General features: G+C 44.3%; 1 protein-coding gene across 2 annotated transcripts in view; it reads left to right on the top strand.

The window, feature by feature from the left end:
- Window positions 1-18,271, top strand: part of LOC138569501 (myosin-1B-like) — a 148,780-nt gene that overhangs the window by 109,751 nt on the left and 20,758 nt on the right. For both annotated transcript variants that reach the window (XM_069647532.1, XM_069647531.1), the window contains exons 10-28: window positions 1,896-1,999; window positions 2,126-2,264; window positions 3,782-3,900; window positions 3,992-4,141; window positions 4,234-4,404; window positions 4,490-4,796; window positions 4,927-5,003; window positions 5,830-5,917; window positions 6,021-6,138; window positions 6,387-6,510; window positions 6,595-6,731; window positions 6,819-7,074; window positions 7,163-7,405; window positions 7,507-7,683; window positions 8,688-8,833; window positions 9,198-9,288; window positions 9,393-9,782; window positions 9,871-9,997; window positions 10,317-10,435. In XM_069647532.1, coding sequence (XP_069503633.1) covers window positions 1,896-1,999; window positions 2,126-2,264; window positions 3,782-3,900; window positions 3,992-4,141; window positions 4,234-4,404; window positions 4,490-4,796; window positions 4,927-5,003; window positions 5,830-5,917; window positions 6,021-6,138; window positions 6,387-6,510; window positions 6,595-6,731; window positions 6,819-7,074; window positions 7,163-7,405; window positions 7,507-7,683; window positions 8,688-8,833; window positions 9,198-9,288; window positions 9,393-9,782; window positions 9,871-9,997; window positions 10,317-10,435 — 3,083 coding nt within the window. The remainder of the gene's footprint in view (window positions 1-1,895; window positions 2,000-2,125; window positions 2,265-3,781; window positions 3,901-3,991; window positions 4,142-4,233; window positions 4,405-4,489; window positions 4,797-4,926; window positions 5,004-5,829; window positions 5,918-6,020; window positions 6,139-6,386; window positions 6,511-6,594; window positions 6,732-6,818; window positions 7,075-7,162; window positions 7,406-7,506; window positions 7,684-8,687; window positions 8,834-9,197; window positions 9,289-9,392; window positions 9,783-9,870; window positions 9,998-10,316; window positions 10,436-18,271) is intronic.

The following is an 18,271-nucleotide window of genomic DNA, read 5'->3' on the forward strand; positions in this document are numbered from 1 at the left end:
TTCGAGAGGGATCCCCAGCATTTGCACCGCCATGCAAATGCACGCCGGCCGAAATGCTGGGGCATTTGTATGGCAGAGAGGTAGGGAGGCAGCGGAAATGCAAGTTGCATTCTGCACATCCTTTCTGCCATACAAATGATTGTAAATGGGGCATGATGTAGATATAAGGCCTTTCGCATTACGTTTACGTCTTATTTTTATGCTCCAGGGTATTTTAAATGCATTTGAGGGAACACTAGAAAGCTCATTTTCTTGAAGCCCGTAATTTAGCGGTGAGGAGTCGTTACATTAACACTGCAACATAAACTCCCCCCGCAGCCAAATGTTTGCCATTTGCACAGCGTGGTGCAAATGTGCAGGGCAAAAGGAAGGCGTACCTTTTGCCCTGTTCTTTTGCACCTCGCCGTGCAAATAAAGTAACCGGCACCTGCCGTGTACACATAACAGGTGACATTTGCAATGGATCACCTATGGAGTCTGCATGCTTTTTGCTTGTGCAAAAAGCCAGGGGCCTCCAATGGAACCCCAGCATTAGCGCCTACATGTCAATGCATGCAGGTTCAAATACTATAGTATTTGTACGGCGGAGTGGAAGGGAGCGGCAGAAACGCAAGCTGTGTTCCACCCCTCCTCTCCGCCATACAAATGAATGAAAATGTTTTATGACGGGAATGCAAGGTGTGATAGCCTTATGCAAAGCTTTTCCGCCTGTAATTAACAGTACGCCAGGGAATAAAATGAGCTGCCAGGGGCACAAAGCGGATTTACCATTTGTGCCAGGTATTCCTCTTAGTCCTCCAAAGGCTTCCTGGTTTTGCATGCCTGACATTTTCATGCGCTTGTAAAGTAAATTCCTATGGAATAAACCTGGAATTAACAACTGCTAAAAAAGCAGGTGGATTCCATAGGAATTCATTGCAAATGCTGTGTGCAAACCATAATTGGCAGGCGGAATTTACATTTTATACAAAACGGAGAGTAAAAATAGGCATAACCGCGATTTCGCCTGTTTTTAGTCTAGTGTTCCACTCTGTTTCGTAAAAGTTGAACATTGTATTGAGGGACCCAACAGCATTCAGTGCTACGCTTCGTAGTTCCCTGCATGCAATATGCACAATATTAATTCCTCATTGGGACCCTTCGCTGCCATGAAATGGAAAGGCCCCTAAGTGTAAAAGTGAAGTATGGGGGAGAGGAGGCCGGAATGCAACTTGTGTTTCCACTGTGCCCTTCCTCTCTGCCATACAAATGCTCCTAGCATTTGTGCAGGAACGGCTTTTCATGCTGGCACAAGTGCTGTGGATTCCTATGAGGGTCGCTGGGTTTATTCGCCAGCAAAAATTAGACAGACCCTAAAGAGATTCATTGTAAAGGCTGCCTGCCATGCAAACTTGACAGGCAGCATTTACTCAATTTGCACTCTATTGTGCAAATGACCTAAATTCAGCATTTGCCAGCTATTGCATCAAATGCCCAGATAATACCATCACTTGCTAGGTATTGCAGTTTGTGTTCTGGTGCTAAAATCATATGGCAGGCATTGCCATTATATACCAGACTTCCTGACGGAAGCACCAGCAAAGATCCAAGACTAACAGCAGAAACGTGGGTGGCCCCATGGACCAATGCCATACAATTAATTCGTATATACGGGTACTTTGTTTTGTGTTTCAAATTATTAAATCATAAGTGCACAAATGCAGTTTAGTGGCACATTCTTTAACAACAAGAAGTGGTTCAGAATGGAGACAACTGATAGTCACTCACTTTATTCACCGAAATATTTAAGTGGAAATAAAGTGCATGCTATTTCATAGCCAGATTTATGGATATCTCCAATATTGTAGTGACTATTTTAAGAGTAACACATTTCCACTGGTTCTACTATTTCACAGAAATGCTTCTCATCACCACCAACCCATATGACTACCCCACCGTCAGTCAGGGGGAGATTACAGTGAAGAGCATTGATGACCAAGAGGAGCTCATGGCAACTGATGTAAGTTACAAAGTGCACATGTCAACAAAGCCTATCACTTACAAAGCAGAAAAAGGAAACCATGATACATGTTATTTCTGTGAACCATCTAGAGCTGAGCTTGAGCAAAATATAATTTCTCAACAGAATGCCATTGATATTCTGGGATTCAACCAGGATGAAAAGATCGGAATCTACAAGATGACCGGCGCAGTGATGCACCACGGAAACATGAAATTCAAGCAGAAGCAGCGTGAGGAGCAGGCCGAGCCCGATGGCACAGAAGGTGAGGTCCACAGTGGTACTCAAAGTAGGGAAAGGATGCTGACTTTGCAAAACATCAGTTTATAGAGAAAGAATCAGCAATGGCCTGCCAGAAAACTCTGGTGAAAAGGTGTCAGGGAGGGAGGAGAACACTCTGGAGAGCCAGGAATGAGAGTGCTTTACAATGGTGATTAGGAGATCCATGGAGGAATGAGACAGACTAGCAAAGATGACAACAATCCTGACGCAATGCATAGAGACATTAGTAACTTGAGCCTGGGACACTAGAATACACAATCTTACATATCAAGTAGTTAACCATCTTTCCAAAACCTAATCAATCTCATGCACACTCTGAATTTACCAATGCACCGAAAGTCACATTTTCATTGGCCACCAGAGGTCATGGTATAGCCAAGATTATTGATGATAATATCTCTGAGGCCCCAAAATAGGAGCACTCGGGACATTACAAAATAAACAGAGTGTATGATTATTCAGAGATGTAGACCTCCTGCTGTTGTGTGGAACTGGCTATTGCCATTGAAATAAAGCCTCCTGTAAGGGATTGGTGATAGGGATTGGTAAGGAAACCCAAGTATTGTCTATCTTAAAGAAAACATTATGAGAAAGATTTAGCGTATGAAGGTGTGACGGCTAAAGCAAGTACTCCACGGAATAGATCATATGCGCAATGATGTTATGGAAGGGTAACAACTGTGACAATTAGCAGGAATGTAATTACCCTGTAGTGAGCAGATGTGGAAACCTAGGAATAGATTTAATGTGAAATAAAGAGCATTGATGCAAACACTTGAAAAGTGAAGTGACGAGTATGGTATTGAATTTGTATTTGTATTTATTTATTATCAAATATAAAACTTGAGAATGACAAGGATAAGCAGATAACAATCACAGCAGATTACACTTAACTGAAGCGGTTAACAGGAAGGCTTTTAAGCAAGATCGAAACAGTAGAAGAGTGGGAGAAGAACTGAAAAAAAGGAGTAGGGAGTTTCAGCATTTAAGGCCCAGGAGAGCAAAAGAATGAAAGACTGATGGGACACAGGATGGTTTAGGAATGGCAAGAGAAATTGAAATTGAGATCGCAAAAGTGTGGGGGAGTGTGATCTGTGACAAGAGGAGAGAGATATAGAGGAGATACGCAGTGAAGACATTTAAAGATTCGAAGCAAAGCCAAGATAGAGAATGGAGGCAGGAAGAGATTGGGGAGTGGGGGGAGAGAGAGAGAGATAAAAGAGTGGAGGGATTGCAGATTTACACGTGGACTGAAGGAGAGAAAACTTGTAGGCAGTGAGTCCCACCAATAAGGCAGTGTAGTAGTGTATACAATGAAGTCAGAAATCAAGAGTTTAGTGACATTGAAGAAGATAAAAGGACAGAATTTATAAACATTACATACGTGGAAACAACAATACATGTTGAGCATAAAATAGTCAGAACTTCACATACAAAATGAGCTGCAATGAGTGTAAATTTGATATGTTAAGCACTTCTGTGACTCTTTTCAATATTCAGTTGCTGATAAAATTGCTTACCTGATGGGTTTGAACTCAGCTGACTTGCTTAAAGCACTGTGCTACCCACGAGTGAAGGTTGGCAATGAATATGTCACCAAAGGACAAACTGTTAATCAGGTAAATCCATAATTTCTCACCATATGGTTGTGAAAAACTATTGTGTTGCTGATCAGTCTGTTGCTCAGAGCCATAATTCTCCTTCCACCAGGTCTATAACTCCATTGGTGCCCTCTCCAAGTCTGTTTATGAGAAGCTCTTCTTGTGGATGGTGATTCGTATCAATCAACAGCTGGACACCAAACAAGCCCGACAGTACTACATTGGTGTCCTGGATATTGCCGGCTTTGAGATCTTTGATGTAAGTATAATATCTTCTTGCAGATGATGTTCTGCTGTAACTGTGATCAAGACAGATATCTCATCAAAGATATTTTATGTATTCATTTGTAGTTTAACACCTTAGAACAGCTTTGTATCAACTTCACCAATGAGAAACTGCAACAGTTCTTCAACCATCACATGTTCGTCCTGGAGCAAGAGGAATACAAGAAGGAAGGCATTGAGTGGGAGTTCATTGACTTTGGCATGGATCTGGCTGCTTGCATTGAGCTTATTGAGAAGGTGGGTCCCTTTCTAGAGAATGTGTAGTGGAGGAAATATTCTTCTATTCTATGCCCAAGGCTCACATATATCGTCTATATTTTAGCCCATGGGGATCTTCTCCATCCTTGAAGAGGAGTGCATGTTCCCCAAGTCCACAGACACGTCCTTCAAGAACAAGCTGTACGACCAGCATCTGGGCAAGTGCAAGTGCTTTGAGAAACCCAAGCCAGGCAAAGGAAAAGCTGAAGCTCATTTCTCCCTGGTGCACTACGCTGGCACTGTGGATTACAACATCACCGGCTGGCTGGAGAAGAACAAGGATCCATTGAATGACTCTGTAATTCAGCTCTATCAGAAGTCCTCAGTTAAACTGCTGGCCATGCTTTACACAGCTACTGCAGCTGAAGTTGGTAAATATTCCCTTCTTATGCATTAACAAAATAGACATCAGCACCCTTCACAAAGAATGTAGATTTTGCACAATTTAGATTTTGCACAATTTCTGATGCATGGATTATATGTGTTACTTTACAATCACAGAGGCCGCGGCTGCTGGGGGAAAGGGTGGAAAGAAGAAGAAGGGTGGTTCCTTCCAGACTGTGTCTGCTTTGTTCAGAGTGAGTTTTGCAGATAAACCTACATGAATGTTATAATTCGTCCTACAGTAAAATGCAGAGTTCTTCAGTACAACAGGGACCTGAACCCTTAAAATGTGCAGAAAATGGTGTTAATTAGCATATACATTTTGTCTGGATTAGCAGCATTTAGAAACATAGTGATTGCCCATAAACAATTTTAGGCAGTGCTAATTTAACACTACAGGTACTCGCATTCTGCGCACAACAGTGTTAGTGGGAAGGAGTATTTCTGCCCAAAGATGTTCTTTTTAATGTGTACATAGAGTTTGCACCACTGATTTAGCCTGAAGTCCGGAGTCAGTGCCAGACTTTCCTTTCCTTCACTCATTAGTTTCTTCCACCCATCTCTATTTCCTTTCCTGTCCATTCTGTATTTCTTTCCTTCTGTTATATACCCTATCCCTCCTTTCGTTCTCTTATTCTTACTTTCTTTGAGATAGGAACGAAAATAAGAGAAGTATAGATGGAAATAAAGGGAAAGGCTGGCACGGACAATAGGCCAGGGGCTCGGCCTGTGGTGGGGTCTCTGCAGCTCTCCTGAAGCCTGTTGCCCAATGGCAGGCTGATTGAAGTGTTGCGTTTGTCTAATGTGAACCAACAATGCTATCACAAAAGTAAACCTGTGCAAATCACAGTGAAACATATATGTTATTCAATGTGGTGCACATTTTGCACACCCTCCAAGTTCCCAACAGAAAATACAAAAAACCAATGTCAAAATAATGATTCTGATCCGAATGTTTAAGGCATATAGTCCTAGTTTGTGTTGCTCTGTTTGAAGACAATTATATTCTCATTACTACAGGAAAACTTGGGCAAGCTGATGACTAACCTGAGGAGCACTCACCCCCATTTTGTGCGTTGTCTGATTCCAAATGAGACAAAAACTCCAGGTAGAACGACTCTGAAGTGATTGAGCCATGTACAGAATTGCAATATTGGTTGGCTGCTCAATAGAATGAAATGAACTGATGAGACTTTACCTTCTGCTTCTAGGTGTAATGGACAACCACCTGCTGATCCACCAGCTGAGATGTAATGGTGTGTTAGAGGGCATCAGAATCTGCAGAAAGGGGTTCCCAAGCAGGATCCTTTACGGTGACTTTAAGCAGAGGTAAAATGTCTGTGCATGAAAGGAGTTCAAACATGAATGAATAAGAAAGTGTTAGATGAAAGATAATATTATGTCACACAATTTATTAAAGTATTTTGCTTCATAAAATATGTTAATACAATCATCACAAACAGCAAAGGCATACAATGTGAGACCTTTTATTTTGAAAACAAATGAATTGGGCATCTGTTCCAGGTGACACACTATGCTATTGCTATGTTACTGACTTTCAGCATGATGAATTTCAGGTACAAAGTGCTGAATGCAAGCGCTATTCCAGACGGACAATTTATTGACAGCAAGAAGGCGAGTGAGAAGTTGCTGGGATCCATTGATGTTGACCATACTCAGTACAAATTCGGGCACACAAAGGTAACACAGTATCTACTCATTAATTAAAATGCAGAATTGTATGTTGCTGGGGAAATGTATTTATTTTCCCCTTGTTTATTATAGGTGTTCTTCAAAGCTGGCCTCCTAGGTACCCTGGAGGAGATGAGAGATGAAAGGCTGGCAGAGCTCATCACCCGCACTCAGGCTGCTTGCAGAGGGTTCCTCATGAGAGTAGAATTCAAGAAGATGATGGAGAGAAGGTATTGAAATAATTAACTGATCAGTGCAACATCTATGGCATGTAAACAGACTCTTATAACTTAACTCTCTGCTTCCACCCAAAACAGAGAAGCCATCTTTGCCCTTCAGTACAACATCAGGTCATTCATGAATGTCAAAACATGGCCATGGATGAAGCTTTACTTTAAGATTAAGCCTCTCCTGCAGAGTGCTGAGACAGAGAAGGAGATGGCCAACATGAAAGAGGAGTTTGAAAAGACAAAGGAAGCTTTAGCAAAATCTGAAGCAAGAAAGAAGGAACTAGAGGAGAAGATGGTGGTTCTTTTGCAGGAGAAGAATGATCTGGCTTTACAAGTTCAATCGGTAGGTGAAATCTAATGCTACCAAGTTTGTATTTTCAACAAAATATTTTCAATTAAGTGCATTTTCATTTCATTGTATAACTAACTAGGAAAGCGAAAACATAGCTGATGCAGAGGAAAGATGTGAAGGTCTCATCAAGAATAAAATTCAACTGGAGGCTAAAGTGAAGGAGCTGACGGAAAGACTTGAAGATGAGGAGGAAAGTAACGCTGAGCTGACAGCCAAGAAGAGGAAACTGGAGGATGAGTGTTCTGAGCTGAAGAAAGATATTGATGACCTTGAGCTCACTCTAGCCAAAGTAGAGAAGGAAAAACATGCCACAGAAAACAAGGTAACTGCCTACTTGTCAACTGTGTGTATATTGTTTACAATGAGGAAAATGCAGTGAAGAAATAGAGGCAAACATTAAATGCATCTATTTGCATTTTCCAGGTTAAAAACCTCACAGAGGAAATGGCAGTTCTTGATGAGAACATTGCAAAGGTTTCTAAGGAGAAGAAAGCTCTCCAGGAGGCTCATCAGCAGACCCTGGATGACCTCCAAGCAGAGGAAGACAAAGTCAGCACCCTGACAAAAGCCAAAACTAAGCTGGAACAGCAAGTGGATGATGTAAGTATGAAAGTATAAATAAAGACAAGTAAAGTTATAGAAAATCGCACCACACATTTCTCTCTGACGTTGCTTTATTTCATGGTCTTGGTAATGATAATTGCTGCGTATGTGCAAGGAAGTTGCCACTTTCCTAAAGACAACTAAAACTTATTTCGACTGATAATACCTGAAATAGCTATTGTTGTTTTTACTTTTTCAACTTTTACCAGTTTAGAAGATTGCATGAATATGGGTCCAATATTAAAGCAAATCTTTTTATATAAATTCCATTGTAAATGAAACACTTCCTTAAGGAACTCTGGTCTTAGAGACCTATATTAATGGTATAATTCAATGGCAACCAAGTGCTTTTAAAAATAGAGTAAACGTCTTTGTTCGGCCATCTGTTTTCTAGGGAAAATTCAAAAATATGGGAAAATCAAACTCATTTTATAATAAATAAAGTCATAGAACAGGATTGGATTATTTAGCACTCCATATCGACATTGAGCTTGTTAGAAAGCATTCACAGTTTTGCTGAGTAAGAGACCCAAAGTTTGGTTGGAATACATTGCATCATTACGAGTTTGCCGGTCCGGAAACAACAGTACCGATAAGCTTGTGATTTAACACAGACTTAGATACCCTTCTAGCTCTAAAGACACCAATTTAACTGATAGTCAACCCTTCCTCTCATGCTCGGCAGTCAGGTAGCCCAGTTAGTTGGGCGGTTGCTGCAGACATCCCTGTTTGTCCTTAATGTCAGAGGTGTGAATCCTAATAGAAACAGCTCAAAGAACTTCACGTTTTGATGTTGATGTCTAAAGTACCATCACATTCCGTAGTAGCAACACCAGCAATTTATGGAAATATTAGATAGTCAACATCGCTGTAGAAGGTCCTACGTAAAAACACATGTAATCGGTATAAGAAGTAAGGGGAATTTTGACAGTAATTTTAATGAAAAGTGAATACATATTTTTAATATTATGTAATAAAAAGAAGTGATTTAAAATTCACAGCTTGAAGGCTCCTTGGAACAAGAGAAGAAGCTTCGCATGGACCTTGAGAGATCCAAGAGGAAGCTTGAAGGTGACCTGAAGCTCTCCCAGGAAAGCACGATGGATCTAGAAAACGATAAACAGCAAAGTGATGAAAAACTGAAAAAGTTAGTATTTTGTGCAGCAAATATAGCAAACTGTGCCAGAGAGATGTAGTTTAACTGTCTGAATTCAAATGCAGAATATGTTCAAAATTCTGTTACTGTGACTACTGATTTTTTTACAACATTTAGAAAACATACCTTCATTTAGTAATAGTTAATTAATAAACAAACCCCATTGTCTTAAAGCATAATCATTGATCTAACTACATTTAGTTACATACTTCTGCAACCTACTAAAATGTCTTATTTCCTCTGAGAAAAGCCAACACTTTTTTGACTTAACCGACAAATCCAGCACAGGTCAACAGAGCAGGATTGTTACAAATAAAGTACAACTAATGAGAAATATTCCTTTATAAAATAACAGGAAAGACTTTGAATTAAGTCAAGTGCAGAGCAAAATTGAGGATGAACAATCTCTGGGAGCCCAACTGCAGAAGAAAATCAAAGAGCTTCAGGTAAGGACTTCGGCTTCTACATAATCAGTTGAATTTATATTGCAAAAATAATGTGTGTTACCATTGGAATATCACCTTTATATTGAAATGCTTTCATCTTTCAGGCACGCATTGAAGAGCTGGAGGAGGAAATTGAAGCTGAGCGTGCAGCTCGGGCAAAGGTTGAGAAGCAGAGGTCCGATCTCTCCAGGGAACTGGAAGAAATCAGTGAAAGGCTGGAAGAAGCTGGTGGAGCCACTTCGGTCCAGATTGAAATGAACAAGAAGCGTGAAGCAGAGTTCCAGAAAATGAGGCGAGACCTGGAAGAGTCCACTCTCCAGCATGAAGCTACTGCTGCCGCCCTCCGTAAGAAGCATGCCGACAGCGTCGCAGAACTTGGGGAACAGATTGATAACCTGCAGCGGGTCAAACAGAAGCTGGAGAAAGAGAAGAGCGAATTCAAAATGGAAATCGATGATCTTGCTAGCAACATGGAGAATGTTTCCAAGTCCAAGGTAAGTAGTACATGTGTGCCGAAATCCTTTATTACGCAGGTTTTGCTCTTTGACGTCTTTTAATGCTGATGCAATCTTTATTTGAAAGGCCAACCTTGAGAAAGTGAGTCGTTTATTGGAGGACCAACTCAGTGAAGTTAAAGCAAAACACGATGAACATCAGCGTGCCATTACTGACCTGACCACACAGAAGGCACGCTTCCAGACTGAAAATGGTATGCAATTTAATAACTGTTCATTAATAGGCAATTCCATTTGTTTATTTGTAATATAGTGCAATCACATGTATAGTTATTCAGTCGAGAAATAAGAATTTTAGAAATTAGAATTTAGTAAAAAATTGCATGATTGTTTCCATTGCTTATTATTTTTTTCTCGAAAGTCCTTTGAAAATGCAAGGGCAATTTAACAGTGAAAGCGGAGGGCAATACTAATTTCATCCTCCATGAAGGAACACCCTGAGGTATAAGTGAACATATTTCAGTGAATCAAATTTGCTCAATGTTGCTTACATGGTTCCCTTTTCCCCCAAAGGTGAGCTTGCACGACAACTGGAGGAGAAAGAGTCTTTGATTTCCCAACTGACAAGAGCTAAACAAGCCTTCACTCAACAGACAGAAGAACTGAAGAGGCATCTTGAAGAGGAGACAAAGGTATCTAACGTTCTTACTTTAGACACTCTTCTCCTTATAAAAATAAGTTATATATAACATACAAACCGATATGGCTCCATACTAATGGCAGAATTAATGTCTTCAGGTGAACCTAGTTTGACACTGATAGTGCCCATACCCAGGGCTATGCAAGCAGCACAGGGTCATACAAGCAAGCAATCATGTAACAGATGATCCTGCTTTAAAACCAGACACCAGAACAGTACCATGCAATAATTCCATCTGTTGCGTTACTTTGTAATAGTTAACTGACATGGACATGACACTAGGTGCAGAGTTGTGCTCCAGGGAAATCGGGAATTGCAGAATAGAGAGCATACTACTCCATCACACAATAAATGGTTTGCCAACCAAAGAGGAATGCTGAATAAAGCAATGGGAATTCGTGTGTCCTGTCACATAAAGGCAACACAAGTGGTCAACTGTACACTTCCCTCTTCCTCAACACCCCTCTCCTTTTCCCCCGGCAGCAGCCTCTTGTTCATGTCCATACACCCCTCATTATGCCTAGAAGAGCACTGATGTCCTTACATAATGTACAGTATATACAGGTTCTGCAGGCAGCACTGTTTCATGTAGTCCCCTTGCAGGTACTCCAGGGCCATTACCCAGTCCCGCTGAATCTCCCCCACTTCTGCGTATATATTACAGGTAACCCACTCCATTGCTAGTAGACTCCACAACTTCTGAAGCTACTCTAGACTCGTTGGTGGACGTCTATCTTTCCATCTTTTCTCTATCACTGCTATCAATATCATCATAAAGGCTTTCCGGTAGGCTTTGGTCGGTAGCTCAATCCATGGATCAAAAAGACCACACATCCATTCCCTGGGTGACAGCCCTGCCTCCATCTCCAACATTGACTGAACCTGAGCACTGACTTCTGTCCAAAAGGGTCTCAATTCCGGACATCCCAACCATATTTTTCCAGTCCCCCTTTCCTGCACACTCCATCTGACATAATTGTGAGGCTGTAGGGTACATCATATGCAGTCTGACCGGTGTGAGATGCCACCGCATCATAACCTTGTACCAAACTTCTCTAAGTTGGATTGATCTTGTTAGCTTAGGGATGTTCCTCCGCGTGTTTTCCCAGTGTTTCCTAGGAATATCCACCCCCACCGTGCTCCCATTGCTTCATATAGACCCACCTTGGAGTGGCTTCTGACTCCATTAGGATTGAGTACAGCTTCAATACCATTTCCCTAGTCCCTGTATGGGGTAGTGATAAACCTCTCAAATAGTGTCAACTTTCTCCCTGCTGCCTGTTTTATCCTAGGGGCCATTATCCAGTGTCTTAACTGGTAATAGCTAATTCTGTACTTCTCCGATCTGGTGCTTGCCCTCTTCAAATGTGTGAATGTCCATCAGTTGAATTATGTCCCCTACTTTCCTATACACCCCATTTTGTGCCACTGTCTAAACGATCCCGGCACCATCACTAGTGTGAATTGCGGGTTCCCAGATAAAGGGGTAAATGGATACAGTCTCGTAGAAAGAGATCCCTGATCCACCAAATTCATATCAGATGTCACATACCACTGCCAATACCTGACTCAATCAGGTGTGTTGTGGTCTGTCCTGTCCACAAAGCCGAAGGATCCCCTCAAGGGCAATCCCCGCCAGTGCCCTGTCCATCCTTGCCCATGCCTTAGTCCTATCTCCCAAGAACCACTCCTGCACCACCCGCAGTTGGCCCGCCTCATAATATATAAGAAAGTTCAGAAGACCAAGCCCGAGACCTATCAGAGTCTGCATTGCTATTCTCGGGTACTTATTCTGCCATAGAAATTGTGACCACATCCTATGCAGGTCCCTAAAAAGGGGTCGTGGGACTGGGATAGGGAAAGCCTGAAAATAATAAAGATCCCTCTTTAACATTAGCATCTTCACAGAAGCTACCCTACCCAACCAGGAGATTCTCAGTGGGGTCCACTTCCCCAGGTCAGCCTTCACCTGTCGGATCATCTCTGGTAAATTCCCATTGTACAGCTGAGCTGGTTACATTTACCCCCAGATACTTTATGCTTCTCTTCGCCATTACGAACGGTGAGTTTGTCAACAGGGCAGCCCTCTGCCTCCGAGGGTGCACCAGGCCCAGCAATTCTGACTTCTGTATGTTGACTTTGAGGCCGGCCACCCGCTCAACTACCTTAAATTCTGCTACTAGAGCCGGTACTGATTTCTCCGGATGTGTCAGGGTCAACAACATATTGTCTGCGAAAGCAGCCACTTTACATTCTTCCCCTCAAACGGTATGCCTTGCACGGCTGTGTTCTGCCTCCGTTTTATTAGGAAGGGCTCTAAATAGATAGAATATAATGTTGTGGACAAGGGGCAGCCTTGCCTCATGCCGCAAAGAATGTGGATGGTTCTGGATAGAGTAGTGTTAATGAACAGCTTGCTCATATCGTCTGTACAAACCTGGCTCCCATCCCCATGTGTTCCAGAGCTGTGAACATAAATGGCCATTCTATCCGGTCAGAAACCTTCTCTGCATCTAAAGAGACCAGCACTGATGTAATCTGCTGGATATTGGCCTTCTCCACTAAGTGCACTATCCTTCTTGTGTTGTTGCACGTCTGTCGCTGAGGCGTAGCCAGGATTGTCTAACAAGTGGGGCCTGAAGGTAATGCTGTTGGGCCCACCATGTCACATTAACATCTGTAAATGCCCACACAGTGGTGGGAGTGGGTATTTACAGATTTTGGTTGGCCCTTGCCCGCTCAGGCCCTACTCTGTCTACACCTCCGGTCTGTCGCCTGCTATCAAACCTGATTGATCTGAGTGTATATTTCGGAAGCAAAGGTGCGAGTCCCGCAGCAACAATGCCTGTGTATATTTTTACATCTACATTCTTCAGTGCGATGGGCCTGTAGGAGTGCATTTTGTCAGGTCTTTGTTAGGTTTCCCGAAAACTACGACCTTGGCCTCCGCCATGGTCTGCGTCACCCCCCTTTTGTTGCAATTGAATTAAAGAGGCCTGTAAGCTCGGGATCAGTTTCCAGCTATATTGTTTATTGAATATTGCTGGGTAGCCGCCTGGCCCCGACCCTTTGTTCATGTACAGAGATTTGATTACAGCTTCCACTTCCTCTTACCGTATGCCCCCTTCCAGCCCCTCCCTCTCCCTGGGTGTGATTTCTGGCACTGGCAGCCTGTGGAAGTATACCTCCACTGCTGCTCTATCAGGGCACCCAGAGGTGTATAAGTCCTCATAGAAGCTAGCAAAAGTCTCTGTAATTGCCCCTTTGTCTGTTACAACGGACCCATCCGGTTGTGCTATCCAGAGAATTGTCCTAGCCGCATCAGACCTACTCAGCTGCCTAGCTAACAACCTACCCACCTTGTTGGCATTTACGTAGTACCTCTGCTTAGCCCCTAGCAGGGACCTTTCGGACCTGTGTGTGCGCAGCAGTTCCAGCTGCCCCTGATTTCCTTCAATTCCTTGTGCAGGGCCAGAGTGACTGGTAGAAATGCAAAAAACACGTGTAGTCCCTGTCTTCTCCCTTCATGGTCCGGCAAACATCGCACAAAGCCATGTTGTCGAGGCGATCCATCTAGGCCCCCGACAGCCCCACCACCACCCCGGCATGCCCTGGCACTCTTGTCAGTGTGTGGGTTCCAAGCTAGGTAGAAATCCCCAATATTAATAATGTCCCCCACTGCGAACCGTTCTAGCTTGTCCGCTACCTCTCGCAGGAATCCGTCCTGACCCACATTCGGCACATAAACCACCGCTAAAGTCACCCCCCTATGTTCTAGATGTACCTGCAGGAAGAGGTATCTACCCTCCTAGTCGGCCTATATTTGTACTATCTGAGCTTTAAAGGAGTCTTTAACTCCAATCACCTGCGGTTTTCCCTTCGGCATTAGCTTGGTAGATTCGTGAGAAGTGTCCCAACCTGATAACCTTCCTATCCGCTTTCCTAACATGGGTCTCTTGCAGCATTATGACCTCCACCTTCCCCCTTCTCATTTGAGCCTCCACCTTTTTGCACTTCACTAGGGAGTTCAGCCCCCTCACATTATGCGATAATGCCCTGAATACCCTCACCTGGGATAAGCCTACTCATGATACCTTGTGCCTTCCTTAAGCCCCTTGCACATACCGTCTGTCTTCTGCTGCTGCCAGTCCCTCTCCTCCCCCCTTGTTCCCCCAACTGCTCCTCCTACCCTGCCACAACTGTCTAACATCACCCAACTTCCCCTCCCCTTCTTCCCCATGCACCCCTCCTTCCCCAACACTTTCCTCCCAGGTCCGGGCCAGAGATCCTATTATACCCTCTGTGTCCCACCCGAGGCTCTGGACCATGTAACCACCTAGGGTACACTCATGTGGAGGGTAACTATACCTCCTAACAGATTCCATGGTCTCTTCTCAACCGCCCTACTCCATTCCCGGGACCAATCCTCCCAGCTTGTGGACTCACAGTTCCTCCCCTTCCTCCCTTTTTGCTCTGCCTGCCAGGTGTCCGCCCCCACCCCTCAAACTGTTGACAGGAGCGCTCCCCCCTTCCGTTGAGAGCCCCAGGGCCCTTTAGCATCACCCCCTTCCCTCCCAGCTACCCCCACCCCTGTACCATTCCCACTGTCTGAGCCCTCATGGGGACGAGGGCCCGGACCGCCACATCCGTTCTCTCTCCTCCTCTTTCAGATTGCAGCAGTGCTAGGCATTCAGCACATGATGTTATTCGATGCTGTGTCACTTCCAGGATAAGCAGTACGCCAGATGGGAAGGTCCATTTGTACAAGATGCGCTTCGCAATGAATACCTTCATCACCGGGCCCATAGCCCACTGCTTTTGCAGGGTCGTCGGGGCCAGGTCCTGGAATAGTTGGACTTGTGAGCCATTCACTGTTATGTTCCTGTGGACCCTGGCCGCTCGCAGGATACTCTCCTTCTGTCCATAGGAGGTGAGGACCACCAGGACGTCCCTGGGTCTTGGTCCAGTTTCCCTCCTCCTGGGCCTGACCCTATGTATTCGGTTAATCCCCACTGCCTCTGGCTGCACGTCAACTAGCAGGCTTCCAAAGCACTGTTGAACCGTGCCCACCAGCTCAGTGTCTTGGACTGACTCGCAAAGACCCTTCCCTCGAATGTTAGACCAGTGCGATCAGTTCTCCAGGTCCTCAGCCTGCAGCTCCAAATTGTGGGAGACCCTAGCCACCTGCTCCAGCAATTCGCTCTTCGGTTTCACGTCCTCTGAAATATCCGACAATCACTGTTTGGTAATGTCCAACCTGTCCCCTAGACTCTTCACCTCCACCTTAACCTCCTTCAGGGAGCTTCTCAGTTCTTCCCTCAGTGACACAAATTGATCCTGGAAGGTCATCGGCATTCTCCCCTCCAAGTCTCTGAGGCATTACTTGAGGTCCTCCTTGCTGAGGGCCATAGCAGATGTCTCCTGGCCTAACCCACCACTCTCCACACCTCACTAGTCTCTAGCTGATGGTCCTTCCTCATTCCACTGCCTCCAACACGGCTCCAATTAACCCTTTTGATGTGCTCGGGTCTCTTCTGCCGGGTCAGTACTTCTCTCCTTAGGCCCTGGCATCTGGAGTTCACTCCCACCGCCTCTGTCCCTTCTCTTAGCCTACCCCTTCACCAGGTCTGATCCATGCCTCTCCTCTGTACAGCTCACAGCTGACCTTTATACTCTCCGGACCCCGGTCTCAACTCTCCTGTGTGTTTCAGGACCTTAAAGCACCATCCACCACCTCTGACATTTCAATCCGTGCACGGGTGATACCATCTCCACGGCAGGGGGCTCCGATCCGTGGTATCCCGCTCCACCAGTCTCCCGGAGAAGAGTTGGGCACAGGGCCTCCCTCAAGGTCACTGTCACTTAATTCAATATCTTCCACTTACCAGCAAACCAGGGGGGTGGCAATGTCTGATGACTTACTGTGGCAGGTTCAGCAGCCTAAGGCACGGAGCACAACCATTGCCAACATCAGAAACGTAAAGAAATGCACCCATAGGCTTATTGTTTTAAGAGTCTGCCTTTGATGTCCGCCCCAGCTGAGCCCCTGCTTCCCACTGTTGGACTAGGGGGCTGGCTTGGGCACCCAGCGCCCTCTACGTTCCCTGGGGGTCTCACCAGGTCCACAAGCCCTCTCTGCTCCTTTATTCCTCCTCACCGTGAGACCAGGGGCTCCTCACTCACCTCCCGAGTCTCTGGTGCGCTGTATCCATCTTCTGTTGTTTTCCTCGCCTTCTTCCGGGGCTGCCTCGGTGTCCTAGCGGGCTCCTCCTCCACTGTTTCTCCCTGTACCTGCTCGCACAGTGTGCTTCTGGGCTGGACCATTTCACAGCCAGCCTCGATATGCTTCGGGCTGGCCTTTTCTACTGCCCTCCTCTCCGCTCATCAGGGGTTCCCCGATGGCCCCAGGCCGCTACCTGCAGATCCAACCGTGGTCGAAATGCCTCCGTCAGGTTGCTCGCTCCGACACACTGCTGACTCCTCTCCTGGGCGGGACTCTACTCTACCATCGCTCTGGAACCCAACCTGGTCCTCCACCTCCACCTGGTAACACACAGTTCCAATGCCACAATGCTACGGTACCCAGCCCGCCAACCATCGCCGCGGTAGCACGGCCTGCTTTTTTGTCCCGTGATCACGCTCAGTCTCTGGCAGCCATTTTGGCATCTGCCCACTGTACATTTTAAACAAATGCAGAGGTAAATATTCAGAGATACAGATATAAAATGATTTATAATTGAAAATTCAAATGAACTGCAAACAGTAATTCTTTAAACACATTTCTACAATGAAGTTATCCTAGTGTACCACAAAGTAAGCTTTCACATTGTGTGGGCTGACACACAGATATGGTTCTGTCATCGCTGGTAAAAGTCTTACAATATCAACAGCATGTCACCTGGCATACAATAGTACAGAAGGGAGAACTAAGGTAATGCCCATTAAAACGTTGCCATCCTGGAGCCAAAGATTATTGTCAATATCTTTAAATTTATAAAACAATCATTTGTTTTTACTAGAACATACATAATAGAGAACATTCATGTCAGGTATCCCAATATCCTAGAATCAGGGGTCTGCAACTGCGGCTCTACAGATGTTCTGGACTAAGACCACCAGGGTCCCCACCATTGACTATGCTGGCTAGCACTGATGGGCATTGTATTCCGGAACAGCTGGAGAGCCGCAGCTTGCAGACCACTAGATGTTAGATCTATAAAAAGAGGCAACTGAGCACTAAAGAGAGTGAAACTTAACAACACAATGCTCTCAGGCTAACAGGATGGCTGGATTCAGAGCAAACATGTTGACATGGTAATATGGGGAAATGTACCTATCTTTTTTAGGTATATTTATAGAATTAAAATGTCTATGTTTTAAATTTTTAAGTATGTAAAATGATCAGAAGCAATACAGGAAGGATACATGATAGACCAACGCCTCAAGATTATTCATCGACCAATCAGCAAACTTTCAAGTAACTCATTTCTCCCATGCTTGTAGATTGTCCTGACATTGTTTGAGTCATTTAAAAAAAACATTCTGGTGTTCTTTTTAATGTTGGTATTTAAGATCAACGTGATCCTTCATTTAACAAATGCCTGCCAATGTATTCTGAGATGGCATGAAATAAATAATAACATATGGTTCACTTTAGCTCCAGTGCATGCAACCAAGAGTCATCATCTCTTACATTCAAGTGATTAATGTTGCTGGAGTTTAACACATCTCATAATTCTTTTTTGTTGAGTCAGTTTTAAACCCGATTAAATTGTTACAACTTCAGAAAGCATCAGTGCCCAACATTAATCATGTTTTGACTATGCCA

The sequence above is a fragment of the Ambystoma mexicanum genome, chromosome 2q, assembly GCF_040938575.1.
Source record: "Ambystoma mexicanum isolate Mex_15411 chromosome 2q, UKY_AmexF1_1, whole genome shotgun sequence".
Taxonomy (NCBI): Eukaryota; Metazoa; Chordata; class Amphibia; order Caudata; family Ambystomatidae; genus Ambystoma; species Ambystoma mexicanum.